The sequence below is a fragment of the Gadus macrocephalus genome, chromosome 12, assembly GCF_031168955.1.
Source record: "Gadus macrocephalus chromosome 12, ASM3116895v1".
Classification (NCBI taxonomy): Eukaryota; Metazoa; Chordata; class Actinopteri; order Gadiformes; family Gadidae; genus Gadus; species Gadus macrocephalus.
Window position 1 is genome coordinate 22,177,268 of NC_082393.1, and position 14,470 is coordinate 22,191,737.

At 44.1% G+C, this 14,470-nt stretch overlaps 4 protein-coding genes across 4 annotated transcripts in view; 3 read left to right on the forward strand and 1 right to left on the reverse strand.

The window, feature by feature from the left end:
* cpamd8 (C3 and PZP like alpha-2-macroglobulin domain containing 8) overlaps positions 1–3,644 on the forward strand; it is a 40,579-nt gene extending 36,935 nt beyond the window's left edge. Inside the window, exons 42-44 of the mRNA XM_060067408.1 lie at positions 419–493; positions 2,078–2,279; positions 2,541–3,644. Of these exons, the coding sequence (XP_059923391.1) occupies positions 419–493; positions 2,078–2,279; position 2,541 (278 nt within the window). The 3' untranslated portion in view covers positions 2,542–3,644. The remainder of the gene's footprint in view (positions 1–418; positions 494–2,077; positions 2,280–2,540) is intronic.
* A 978-nt stretch (positions 3,645–4,622) lies between these two features.
* cimap1d (CIMAP1 family member D) lies at positions 4,623–11,047 on the forward strand. Its single transcript, XM_060067481.1, has 5 exons — positions 4,623–4,865; positions 5,228–5,309; positions 6,405–6,515; positions 6,857–6,970; positions 7,285–11,047. The coding sequence occupies exons 2-5, from the start codon at positions 5,261–5,263 to the stop codon at positions 7,767–7,769; spliced, it is 759 nt and encodes a 252-aa protein (XP_059923464.1). The 5' UTR covers positions 4,623–4,865; positions 5,228–5,260; the 3' UTR covers positions 7,770–11,047.
* Positions 7,877–9,211, reverse strand: cks2 (CDC28 protein kinase regulatory subunit 2). The gene is made up of 3 exons (XM_060067496.1): positions 9,027–9,211; positions 8,499–8,626; positions 7,877–8,348 (listed from the first exon to the last, which is right to left on the reverse strand). The coding sequence occupies exons 1-3, from the start codon at positions 9,083–9,085 to the stop codon at positions 8,305–8,307; spliced, it is 231 nt and encodes a 76-aa protein (XP_059923479.1). The 5' UTR covers positions 9,086–9,211; the 3' UTR covers positions 7,877–8,304.
* A 515-nt stretch (positions 11,048–11,562) lies between the features above and the next one.
* The window catches only part of shc2 (SHC (Src homology 2 domain containing) transforming protein 2), a 17,331-nt gene continuing 14,423 nt past the window's right edge, over positions 11,563–14,470 (forward strand). Inside the window, 2 exon segments of the mRNA XM_060067435.1 lie at positions 11,563–13,183; positions 13,186–13,208. Coding sequence (XP_059923418.1) covers positions 12,487–13,183; positions 13,186–13,208 — 720 coding nt within the window. The 5' untranslated portion in view covers positions 11,563–12,486.

The following is a 14,470-nucleotide window of genomic DNA, read 5'->3' on the forward strand; positions in this document are numbered from 1 at the left end:
GGGGTGGGGGTTGCGCGTGCTGAGTTTGTGCCAAGTAGTTCATGCCTTTTTGGTTGACTAGAAGAACAATCTTTGTTTAGACCGGCGCATCCATGTGTTTGTTTGTGTCTAGTTATGGGAGTTATTTACAGCCCGGAATGAGTTGGAAAATAAGCTGATGAGTTTGGACTCATAATGCTCCCTTATCCCAGAGTAAGAGCGAGTTGCTCTGTTATGGGGGGACGGAACATACTGCGACGGGTTAGAAGTTTCTCTGGAAACAAAATGCAAAGCAAAAATCAAAGTGACATCCTTTTGTGTGTGTGTGTGTGTGTGTGTGTGTGTGTGTGTGTGTGTGTGTGTGTGTGTGTGTGTGTGTGTGTGTGTGTGTGTGTGTGTGTGTGTGTGTGTGTGTGTGTGTGTGTGTGTGTGGTCCCAGTGGAGGCCGTGGTGGAGGACCCCCAGGCAGAGGCAGACCAGCTGCCGGAGCAGGGTCCTGAGCCGGTACACACAGGTGAGTCCGTGCACAGCACCTCCACGAGTGACAACACGTACCGTGAAGGTACATCATCCACGCTAGGTCCCAGAGGGTCTGCCTACAGCGTGCTGGTTAACCCCAGCCCAGGGGGTCACCAGTCACCTGACCTTCGTTCTGGGGGCCAGAACTGACCCCACCCCCAGAGAGTGGCCCCACACTGGATATGCTAGAAAAGTGACTCCTATTGGGTCCCCCTACACTCTTCTTGTACCTAAGATGAAGAGGGCAAGAGTGCACTGCCCACATTTCTGTTTGGCCCCAAAACTTTCAAATTAGATCATTATCGAAGATTGACGACATTGAAAACATTAACTTGCGCAGACCTGTGGGAGAGCATCGTAGATGAGATGCATACGTGCTATATAATTGTGTGTGTGTGGGCGCGCGTGTGCGCGTAGCCAAGCCTGTGCTGACTCGTCTCCAACAGATAGCTTTCCAGTAGCTACTAGCTACAACACACAGCAATCTCTCGGTAGCCAAAGGTCTCCTCCGTACAAGAACTGAGGCTTCACGCTCACCACAGAGATGCTTAGAAATACTTACAGTTTACGTTAGCGTGCACAACACACACACACACACACACACACACACACACACACACACACACACACACACACACACACACACACACACACACACACACACACACACACACACACACACACACACACACACACACACACTTAACCACTCGCGTTTGGCGCGCCTCCCTTCTCATGAAATAACCAGAGGCTAATTACACGGAATAAATACTGTAAAATGCTGTCATTGTAAACCATTATAAGGTTGATTATACGCCCGGGAAAGTGCACTCTGCAGCGTCAAAGCTGAGAGGGTGTGTGTGCCAAGGAGTTGACAGCGTTCAATAGATTAGCAGAGCTGGGACGGGGGCCTTGGAATTAGATTCCCTGTACAGACATGTTCTCTCCTACCACTGAACCCTTAGTGGAGAACAACACACGCTAACAGACGCGCTATCTTGTCACTGTTGGACCGAATGTGTTAACCCAATATAGTTATGCTGCCACGCGTAAATTATTCTATTTTTGTATGACCAAACGTTGACGCAGGAGATGAATCTTTAAGTATGTGTTGACAATGTGTGGTGACTTCTTGAAAAGCTCGAGGGGTTGTGCAAAGGGTCCTGGAATGTCCTCTGGAAAGATAGATTTTTAGCTCATGGGCATAACTTTGAGGATGGAGCGACCCCTAGTGGTCCTTCAATGACACGATTCTAGTAGTGTCGTCCAGGTATACTGAATAAAAGTTAATAGTTAGCACATGATTATGCAATAATATTTGTAAGGAACAGATTAATAAATACTGAAAAGAATATATGTGCAAAGAAATGGTACCATTATAACATCATAACCTAATCGGTGGCAATAATAATAACATGAATAATATAATATATGCATACGTGACTTTTATGAATACTGTATAATAAAGAATACAATAAAATAAAATATACATGAATTCATATGAATGTAAAAATAATGTACAGGTATTTTTTTACCTCATTCATGATTCATCTGTTATTGTTCCCTCCTCCACCTACAGGCGAGGAGGAGCAGGGATCTATGGCAGAGGTATCTTACTACTCCTACGAGTATGACCCCGACTCTCAACCATTCCTGGCCGACTCCGACGGACACGACCATTTTCAGCTCCACGCGGGGGGCAAGGTTCCAGAACACAGGGTAGTCATTCCAGCAGATACCAAGCTAACCACGCTGGACACAAAAAACACCCCTGAGCGATGGTATGATCCGTTAATTATAAGATAAATTTAGTATTGACTTCTTGATGTATTTTGCAATTCAGGTAGTACAATTGACAGGATACAAATTCATACCAATCATTCAATTCAAATGTAACCATGTTTTATGTATGTATATAAGGAGATCTACACCCTGTTTAAAATCCCTCTTAGAAAACAGACCGGCGTTAAACACAATTTAGATTTAAACTTGATCGTAATTTCTCAATGATGTGGATCGATCTTGTTCTCTTTCCTTCACAGAAACCCTCCTAAACTCCTGGGTCACCTTGTCTCCAAATTGTATATTTCTTGTGAATATCTTCGAGTGAGTAGAGAAGAGACAACTGTTGCAACAACAAAAACCTATCGAGCTCAGCAGCTTGATAGTAAAAAAAAAAAGTATCAAATAAAACATTCTGGAGTGTACATTTGTTTTTTTCTCTGTGTGTGCGTGTGTGTGTTTGTGTGTGAATGTGATTCACATGTAACTTTCTTTCAGTGGCTGCCCATCGCTGTCAATGTGTGTGTGTGTGTGTGTGTGTGTGTGTGTGTGTGTGTGTGTGTGTGTGTGTGTGTGTGTGTGTGTGTGTGTGTGTGTGTGTGTGTGTGTGTGTGTGTGTGTGTGTGTGTGTGTGTGTGTGTGTTTGTGTGCGCGCGGTTCAGTTCGAGGGACTCTATTGGACTGCTACAGTGCATGCTCCAGACCTTTTTTATTTTTTCCTTGTCACATTCACATTTGTCTCCTTCTCACCAATAGACATTGTAGAAACTTTTACTCACTGTACTGCCTTTGTAATGGATAAATAAAAACAATCAAGTATTTATGTTTGTAATTACACCCAAGGTTATGCAACAAAAAAAAGTTATGTTTTCTATCTGTGGTATTTATTTGTAGCTTCAGTTCTGTTTTTTTTATATGCCATTTATTTGTCATTGCAATCTATATTTTTACTATACACTTTAACTATACTGTGTATATATATATATATATATACAGTTTTTCTTTTTAATCAAGCTTTAACACAATTTTATTGAGATAGTTGATCAACGTCCCATAATAGTAGCATAGAAATATGCTATTTATTTTCATGGTAATATAAGCTTTTTTTTACTCAAATTATTGTGCAAGCTACAAACACCCAAACTGTTAACATTTGGTTACCTGTCGACTTATTTTAGGGCAAACAGAGGTTTGATTGTACAGTTCATAAGCTATTTGTTTGTCAAATTTGTGAAATTATCAGTTTATAATCAAGAAAGAAATATTTAATTAATGTAAATGTGCCAAAATTGATCAATGTTATCTCTTTATTACTATAACATATTGTTTTCAAACAAAACAGAATAAAGTTTGTATAAAATCAACACGTTCATCTTGGTTGGTCGGAATCTAATGTCAATCATGGCACCCATTGCACCCCTGGAAGGAGGGATCCCCCACACTGCGTTCCTCCTCAAGATGTTTTCCTTGCTGATTAAGGGAGTTTTAGGCCCATGCCCATTTCTACCCCTTACCCCTTCAAAACAAGGAGGGGGGGGAAGGGTAAGGGGTAGAAATGGGATTGGGCCTTATGCTTGCTCTCTTGGGGCCTAGGGCCAGGGGGCTGTCATAAATATTGTGCCTGTTAAGCCCTTTGAGACTGTAAGGGTGATTAAGGGCTATACAAATAAAATTGAATTGAATAGAAGCAGATAATTCAATCTCCTGGAAAGCTAAACAAAAAAAAAACTGATAGTACAGAATATCTTCAGCTTTGCTTTGCCTGATAATCAGCAGTCAACTGATTAGTTGTATAACAACCTCTATTGTGTGCGTGTGTGGGGGGGGATTTTGAGTATATTTCTTATGTTAAGATCTTCCTGTTTCCATCCATGGCAGCCCAGTTAGAGATAATGTTTAGTGTTTTGTTTCCTTCCACTGCTAAAGACGTCTCACTCACTCATTAGCACAGCACGGCCGTGGTGCAGTGTAATATTTACACTGCCAAATTATTCATCAGCCTTATATCCCTAAAACTGTTACTAACCCTAACCCTATTATTAACAGCACCCATAATGCTAACCCTTAACCTGCAACAAGTGGCGCTCTTAGTCTGAATAAAATATAAATATCTAAATGCAACAATATGCCAACAAATCTCAATATAAACTCTAGCACCCCTTTGAACTCTGTTGAATCAGGGACAGTAATTCACCCCTCCAATTTGAATAGAGGAGGCGTTCTGTGATCCAACACGGTCACAGTGAGCCAGCAGTACGGGGGGTCGCTGGCTGATGAGACATGAGGTAGACCAACCAGGACGGTCTCTGTGGTAACTGTTGTATCCAGCTCCATGCAGTCATGAGCACACAGTGAGAGAGAGTGAAGAGAGAAGAGGCTAAGGGATATCTTGGTTTCATGGATTGCTGTGTGGAGGGGAAGCTAGCGTTACATGAGTGATTCTGTGTGGTGACAGTGTGTGTGTGTGTGTGTGTCTGCGTGCATGTGTCTGTGTGTGAGGGCCAGCTCGGTGCATCGCTATACGTCCTTCAAACACCTGCTGCTCCAACAGGAAGGAAAGGAATAGGCCTACTGCGGTTGGAGAGGTTGGATGAGAGAATATTTGAGAATAACACTGCTCATCTGTATTTTGTCCGAGTTGTGGCTCAGGTCTCTAACATTTTGGAGGAGACAGCTTATTCATTTATATATTTTTAGATATATTGTATTATATATTTTTGAGTATAGGTTTGCTATGCTTAGTCAAGGTTTGACTATGGGAGATCTTCTCAAAATGGACCTGTGAATCTAGCTCTATTCCAAAACTAGACATGGATCAAAAGAGGCTAATACTGCTGAAATTCTCTTCTGGTTATTGTAATCTGTATTGTGTGTGATTGGATGCATCTTTTGTTTTGGTAAATACATCAGAGTGAAACTTTGCTTATTATTTTTATAAATCCTTCAGGGATTCTTGTGCAGTCCATGTATCGTCGTTGTCATGGGTGACGTGGAGAAAAAAAGACCAGCCATTGCAGGCAGAGAAAGAGGTGAGTGACACCCCATACTTAAAACATACTGCAACTCTTCAACCGTGGAAATGAGACCATTATAGCCTCTAAACCACTATGATCTTCTCATGACTCATACTAATGTATGAGTCATATAGTATTGTCCATAGACTTGCAGAGAGGTAGCCACAGGCTCTTATCTAAGGTCAGCCATGCTTCCTGGTCCCCACGTGCTCTGTTTCAACATGTCAACAGTTAGTATGTGCTTATGTAATGCAATTCTACTGGTTGGGTCTGGGTGGTGCCTTCCCTGCAGAAGCTGGGGAACAGCACATACTTATCTAACACAGCGTCTGAGATGATGCCATTTAGCTTTGGGCTGATGGGCTGTCTACTATAAATTGGGAGTGGAAGGACATCTGTTCAAAATAAACATTCTCGATTTTGTTTGGAATGTGGGGTAATGACGTAACTTAGAATGGCATGTAGCAAGAGGAATGTGTTTGTACACTTAATACTTAAAGTCACCATGTGTAACATTTCAACTAACTTGTAGCTTAAAATAACCTGGACCTATTTGTAGTTAATGCTGATTGATGGTGATATAAACAGTGTCATCAAGTAAAACATCCCATTTTCTAACAGATTAAATAATATGCTGGCCAGAAAAATAAACAAAAAACAGAAAAGATATGCTGGCCAGCCCGTACCTCTATTTGTTGACAAGAATCTTCAAATCTTACCATCCCCACTAACAAAACCCCTCCTTCTCACACCGCCAGCCAGAGGAGCTACGCTGGTTCACAGATCCGTGAAGGAGCACAGCCAGTTAGAGTGGAAACAACACTGTCATTTAGTTATTTATTCTGAAGGTTTCCTGCCCACTAACTGAGGGGGGCCAAAATTGACAGATACCACTTAAATGTGCATGGTTAATTACATTTGAGCTTAACCTAATAATTATAAATTGTATTTATATCTTTCAATTACATCTTATAGAAAACCCGAATTTGCTCCTACATGCATCATCAAAAATAGTGGTCCAATAGTTTTGACATTACAGAAGAGTCAATTATAGTAAAAGTGATCAGAAAGAGAGTAAATGTTTGTGACTGAGACCTTCCGTGTCTTTAGGACCAGGACCTGGACGTTACTCACTGCCCTCTACCATCGGCTTCATTGGCCACGACTTCACAAAACCCACCAGCCCTGCTTGCTCCTTCCACGGACGCATGAGCAACAACAGTAAGTCCTATGGTTCCTAATGACACACACACACACATCCATCTGTTGTGGGTACAACGTTCATCATCATGAGAACAACAATCTCTTTTAGTGTAATTAAAATAATGGATCGCAAAGACCTTCCCTTAATGACTTTGACCTCCTTAAATAGAGTGCCTCCCATTCCAAGTACCCTTTTTAATACATTGATTGAGCCTCCATGGATTTGACGGTAATCTTAGTGTAATGTCAAAGTATAGCCAGTAGGGAGGGGTAACCCATCAGTATCACCTATGTGAAAAATGTATTACCCCAAATCCTTTTGAGTGTGTCGTTTATTTTATTCTTCTTCCCTCATGCAGTGTACTCCGTAGACTCCAGCCCTGGGCCTAGATACTATGTTGATGCTAAAATCACTCGCTTTGGAAGAGATGGAAACCCTGCATACTCAATCTTGGGTAGAGTGAAAGCACAAAGTAAGTGTATACAGTATGTGCAGTGAGGAAAACGAATCGGGAAAATGTTGTCTGCGTAATTTGAAAACAATGCCGCAAATCCTGTATATATATGATTCCCCTTTTCCATTGACATCTAACTGCCCCTTTCATCATTGTTCCTGAGAGGATTGAGTCAAGCTCTTGAGCCTTGGTAACAAGCATGTGCTACTGACAGCACGTCCCGTGCCAGTTGCAGCCAACCGACATCTCCAATATATTCCCATGCAAACACTAGACAGTTAGTCCACCATATGGTTTACTCTCCCCGTTAATCCTTTTGTGTCATTCCCCAGGAACGATCTTCCAGACACCTGGACCCGGAGCCTACAGCCCCGAGACCCCTACCTACAACACCAAACGCAAGCCCCCCTCCTACACCATGGGCTCCCGAACACAGTACCGGGCCTTGGACGCTGTGCCCGCACCAAATAAGTACTCCCTGCCGTCACTATTGGGGCCCCAGGTTCCCAACAAGGCAGCCAGCGCGAGCTACACCATGTCTGGCTTCTACAAGACTGGGAGCCCATCCGAAGATCTATCCAAGACCCCTGGGCCATGCAAATACAACTGCACAGACCCCAGTGTGTATCTGCGCAGACAGCCAGCCTTCTCCATGCTGGGGCGCCACGGCCTACCCAGGGACGCCACTAAGAAGCCGGGCCCGGGGACCCACAACCCTGAGAAGGTGACCATCAACAAACCCCGGGCGCCGGCCTACTCACTGGGCACAAGACACTCAGAGTTTGTGACCCCTTTGGTAGTTCAATTGGCGGACTGAACTGAACTGCAGCCCCAACTTCTGCATCATGTAAGGGGGAAGAATAGATGTGAACATAGACATGGTAGTAAACAGCAAATGCATCGAAAAATGAATTAACAAATGTGTATGTGAATTCACTTTTTTTATTGAGGTCACTACAAAACAGTTTTTTCTCAAACAGAATGAAATAGTTGCGGAAAGAACAAATGCTCATAAAGGCCATCAGCATAAAGGACAAATAAAAGATTGAACCATAGAAGTACTTTCAGAACATGAAATTCTTACATTAAAGAAACATAAAACATCAAAGCAGAACAATGTGACTGATCCAGGGAAACTTCTACCTTCATACGGTAAGCATTGAGCTCATCAAACACAGCACAACTTGTACCTTGTTGGCCATAACAGCTGAGCTCCAACTTTCAGCTCTCAGTCCTGCTGGCCCTTTTTTACAAGTTTTTAAATAAAAGAAACAACATTTGGAGATGCACTCTTGAGAGAGGAAGGGCCTGGAGAACGATAATTACATATAGACACGAGAGATAGCCCTCCCTCATTCCAGTGGAAGAGCCCGTCTGAACAGTAGAATGTGTGGCTCTGGAAAGAACAAACAAAGCAACAATGTGTCAGTATAGCATCCCTGATTGAGGAAGGCAATGGAAAAAACAATGGCTGAACCCACATCAAGTCCACATCTATGACTGAATAATAACTATGTAATACTGGGGTTATAAACATGTTGTTCACCTGGTTTGTGGATCATGTAGTGAATCCACCCTTGACTCTGTTGGACGCCCAGGCCCCTCCACTCGTCCTCCGTCATCAGGTGTGACGTGGGCACCAGTTTGGACAGTTGCTTGGGAAGCATCACATGCCTGCCAACGAGACGAAATCCGTATGAAACAAATCGTTGAAACATTTCACCGTTTGAACTTTTAAAACCATGTTATTGCCATTCGACGGTTTGGCAGGATTGCTTTTTGTTGGTTAACGTTAGACATTCGATTTTACCCTTCCCTTCGTGGCAAAACAAACCAGAAACGGGGTGCTTTTTACATTGACGATCGCACAGTAATAACACTAGCACACAACACTCGACAGTATGTTTTGGTTATAACGCCATGTTAATAGGGCATACGGCTAACTTAAACACTTTATAATGGTGCATAGCCAGCGTTGGACTTGTTTTAAGATCGCTAACCACACGCTGACGTCAGCGTGGTAACAGTAGCGAGAAGTGGAAAACAACTTATGAACAAATATGAAGTAACCCACCTGTACTCAAACTCCTCGTCGGTGTATTTGTCGGAGTAGAAAATCTGCTTTTTCGACATATTGACGAAATCGTTGGTATTCAAGTCTTAGTAGTGATACTGTAGTGATGTTTACGATAGCAACTCTTCATCCGCCTCTGCCGCTGGTTTCGGTCTGCGTAAATTTAAACTGAAACGTCCCCGCCTTCCGCACTGTGGGGACGGGAGCCGCGAGGGGACAAATGAGCGCTTCCTAGTCGTACGCATACACGGCAATCATTTTAACGCAATATTGAAACTTGTGTCAATTCACAAAAATTAACAAGGCATTGCATACGATTCTATAGCCTATATTGGTTATTTTTACATCTTATAATGAAATACAACATGCAGACATACGCATGCATCAAAGTAAACGTAACGTTTTTTCCAATATTTTTTGCAAACAAACAAAATATTTCACAGTATTAAACTAACATTAAGTTGTCCATGGATCCAGCAGGTCCACTTATCATTACAACGTAAGTAAACAAACTTGGCGTTCTTTTGATGTTCTCTGGCCAGAAATAGTATGTGTTGTTCTGAGATGTAATCAGGTTTCGCCTGTGTAATGCCTGCTAATGAGTGGAGGTGGATTCACAGCATGACTTGTGCTGCTCTTGTATGCCAAGCAATCGAGGGAGCGTGTAAATATATCAACCATTTATGCACAGGGCTGCAACAGAATTACTTTGACGTTGACACCGGTTTTTCCATATCAGAAATAGATAGTAGAAGAACACATGCATTGCATTTGTTACTTGCACAATTGGTACTTAAATTACGAAGAAGTACCATCAACTTTATCATATGTATGACGTTATAGTAAATCAATATTGATTGGCTATATTATCCCATTAGCATTGTTCTGAAGTTAAATGTAGGCCTATCTTTCTTATTTAAAGGCTTATTTTATATTACTTGACTTCAAATGAGGTAGCAATACAGGTAGTATAGATGTTAAGTCCACGGGCACTGGACATAACGGGGATTTGGTTAGTAGGCTAACTCAGACAACTGTCAGTCGGATATTTTGGGGAGGAGGAGGGTTGCTTTGGCACTGGGAGTATGTGTCCTGTCTTAGTACATTTTACAGTGAAACAGACTGCTGGCCGTTGGCAAAGGAATAGGCTATCTTCAAATCCCGCCAATGACCTGTCATGGACGATACTGGTTTATCAAATTATGATACAGTGCATCATTAGGGAGACATCTTATATCTTCTATCGGTGAGTTTACTGTAAGTTTATGAACATAATTATCTTTTTTTAATGCTGTGAAACCATGCAAACATTGTGCAAATGTTTTAGTGGTTATATAGCCTAACACCATTAAAACATCTGCAAAAACTGCTACTCTCAAAGTTAGTTTTGCTTTGCATTGTTTCTATGATTTTCTTTCTTTTAAAAGAAAAACCTCAGATATTTCTAACAGAGTCATATCTGGGCAGTGGGCAGCAAGAAAATAGTATAAATGTCACTGAATGTTAATAAAGCTGTGCTGGTTTGCTGTACTATGTAAGACAAAGGTAGTTTATATTTTGCCGTATAGTTAAACAGTTGCATAAAGGTTTTTAGTTCCGAAATATCCAGCAAAATACGTTTTCAATGTCAAAAAAAAGAATCCAAAAAGTTTCTTGATTTAGATATGGTAGTTATTCAATCCAAATCCCTCACAGTCTGTTCTCTAGCTTTTTCCAAGAAACCCAACTCACTGGCAGTGGAGACTTCTATAAATACGTGCTCTGTTTTCCGTGCACTTGATTTGACCTTGCGTTAAGGCAGATTATGAGATGAATACAAAGATGTTTTCCAGTGTTGCTGCTCTTTGGATTTTCTTCTCAGATAAGAGAGTGTGTGTGTGTGTGTGTGTGTGTGTGTGTGTGTGTGTGTGTGTGTGTGTGTGTGTGTGTGTGTGTGTGTGTGTGTGTGTGTGTGTGTGTGTGTGTGTGTGTGTGTGTGTGTGTGTGTGTTTATATGTGGGCATGTGTGTTTGTACTACAAATTCCTGTTTATTCCATTTAATGTTGGGGTGCAGTAGGACAGTGAGGGGTGGGTGAGAGGGAGATAGAGAAAAGAGGGACGGAGAGACCAGTGTGAGATCAGACAGTATGATGATGGGAGGGTGGTGGATGTGTGTGTGTGTGGGGGGGGGGGGGGGGAGGGGGGGGGGGGTGAAAGTGAGAGGCTAAATGGCTTGTGCTTTCTAGAAGATGGCGGATCGCTCTCTGGGGAGGGAGTTGTGATGACCTGAGTGGGTAGATGCTCTGTGTGTGTGTGTGTGTGTAGGGGGGGGGGGGGGGGGAGAGACAGCAGATGGGATAATGGTAGATGTTTTAGTGTTTTTGTTCTCAGACAGCAGATAACTCTTATGATCAATTTACGAGTTTGTTTTTTTCTTTTCATGAAAATATGTTATTATTTTTTCACACACACACACACACACACACACACACACACACACAACACACCACACACACACACACACACACACACACACACACCCGTGTAAATAAAGATTTGTCAAGACTAATACAGTGATTAAATAATAAATGTAATAATAAAAGACATAGTTAACAAAATCACATAAATAATGAAATAGTTGTGTGTGTCAGAATTGGACGTTTTACTTATTTCCTATAATTTAAGAAATTAAAGGGTCAAAAGGAAAGGGTAACCCACCCCTCTATCCAATGAATATATATTTTGTGTATTTTTATGGTATTGAATTATCATCCACGTTCTTCGTTAATCGGTGCTCGTCTGATCACATGTAAACGATAGGGAAAGGGCTGCTCTGTGATTGTGTGCATTTGATTGGTGTGTGTGTGTGTGTGTGTGTGTGTGTGTGTGTGTGTGTGTGTGTGTGTGTGTGTGTGTGTGTGTGTGTGTGTGTGTGTGTGTGTGTGTGTGTGTGTGTGTGTGTGTGTGTGTGTGTGTGTGTGTGTGTGTGTGAGAGAGAGCTGCCTCGGAGCTGGGCAGGGCAGGGCTACTGGGCAGGCAATAACACAATGACATCATCCAATGAGGGAGCCGGAGAGGGAGAGAGAGAGAGAGAGAGAGAGAGAGAGATAGAGTGTGTGTGTGTGTATGTGTGTGTGTGTGTGTGTGTGTGTGGAGGAGCACACGAGCGAGTCAGCCCAATGCGCCCCACGCTAGGAGACTCGTCTTAGATGCGGAGAGAGGAGCAGCAGCACGAGAGTGGGAAGCATGTGTGTGTGTGCGTGCGCGCGCGTGTGTGTGTGGGTGAGTGACCGGGCTAGTGGTCAACATTGAGGCAGCTGCAGGACTCTCCCCTGGAGTTGTTGTTTTTTTTCTTCCTCCCCTGCAGATTTCTTCTTCTTCTTCTTCTATTGCAACTCTGCCCTTCATCCCTTCATCAGTTAGCCGCCCCACCCGGCCCCCCGCCCCACCCGGCCCCTGCTCCAGGCGGCTTCTCCGGGCATGCTGCTGAAGCCAAAGTATGACCGCTTCCGCAACGACTCTGTGACCTCCGCCGACGACCTGATGCAGAGCTTGGCCATGAGCGGCAAAGTGGTGGCCACGCCGGTGGTCCCTTCCTCCACCCCCAGCCTGCCCCTGCCCCCCCTCCCCCCTCTGGACCCCAGGTCCTCCGCCGCGGCCCTGGCCGACTCCCCCTGCCTGGACGGGGAGCCGGACGCCACCACCACCTTCTGCATGCTGATCCCCCGGATGCCCCAGTGGAAGTTCTCCAACTCCCTGCTGAGCCGCAGCCCCTCCAGCTCCAGCAAGGACTCGGCGAAGGCTTCCTCGACGGGCCCCTCCTCCTCCTCTTCCTCACACGGCCCCCCCGGCGGCGTGGCCCCCCCGGCCAGGGGCCCCGTGGCCAGCCTGGCCGCGGTGCTGAACTCCTGCGACCCGGTGTGCGTCACCCCCTGCTCCCTCCAGGCCTTCAGGGGCCAGAGATCCGCCGGCAGCTCGGCCATCCTGGGGGGGGGCCAGGGCTTCGGCCCCACACCGGAGACCACTGGGAGCCCCGGGGGCGGCAACTCCAGGGCAGGCATGAGTCGCAGGACCCGGGTGGAGGGCATGTGGCTGGAGGGGGAGGATTTTAGCCAGAAAGCAGGCTTCCTCCATAAGCCGTCTCAGGGCTGGCTGCACCCCGACAAGAAGATAACCGACCCGGGGCGTCCTATATCGTCAGAGTGAGTCAAAACACGCATGCTTATGAGCCTACTTTCCATTGTACTGTGTCCCCTCATTTGGATGCTTTATGTTAATTGCGTGTATGTGTGTAGCCAGAGGAAATGATCGCTTATGATTTGAAAAAGTATTGACTTACTTGACTAGCTTTCAACTAAGTCACAACCACAATTCTACCAAGTCAGCCTTTTGTCTTTCTACTCTATTCTTATGATTTGAAAAAGTATTGACTTACTTGACTAGCTTTCAAGTCACAACCACAAGTCTACCAAGTCAGCCTTTTGTCTTTCTACTCGTCCCCTGAACCGCTCCACACAGCACACCAACGTGGAGCTAGTGGAGCTGCACACCTCAAGGGTACCGCTGGAGTACACACTATTGATCACTCCCTTCGATTCTCTATCAAGATGGAAAACAAAAGGACAAGTGGTGTGTCTGGCGGGTTTGTTATGCAGCCCATGTGGCAGGCCTGAGGAATACATAATGTAATCTGGATGGAAAGCAAGGAGCAGCCTGCTGGGGAGGCTGTGTCAGCATAGTGTGTAGGCTGGATAAATGGAATGCACGCTTATACCTAGGGCCACAATGGTAATTTGTACAATATTGTTGGCCAAGGGTTATATAGGAAACCAAAGTTGCAGACACTCAACAGTCTCTGTGTTCTGTATGTCTAGGCTTTGATTGCTGTTGTAAGAAAGTCAGAATCTTCCAAATCAAATGAGTTTCAAAAGACGTCTCAATCTAATATCAAACATATTGGTTGGGGTTTTGTGTGAGTGTCGGTGTGCATTTGTGTGGGGCTGCTTGCTAGCTTGTTTTACATTCTGGATTCAAATGAATAGGATACTAGCTGTTATCATTTGATTGACTGTCCTTTAGCAGATTTAGCTTTGTGCTTTTGAAATTGTAATTCTTGACACTATATTTTGTGATCATTTTCATCTCTATTAAAGTTTGATGTCCTGCTTGCCTCCAGGCAGTAAAAGAAAAGGAAAACATACCCCTACTCTCTCATACCCCTACACTCTTTGTATGCATAAAACCCTAACTGTATTAGGGTTTTTCTGTGACCAGTACGATATCTGTATTGTTTTTTGACCAATAGTATAGCGATATTTGCTCACAAAGGGTTAGCATCCCAAGCAGATGTCTCGACGTCACTGTCCATGATCTCCCTTAGTGCCCCCCCCCACTGTGTCCCCCCCCCCCGTCCCGTCCCCCCGTCCCAGCAGCATGGCTCCTGATTAACCGGCTGTAGGGTCCA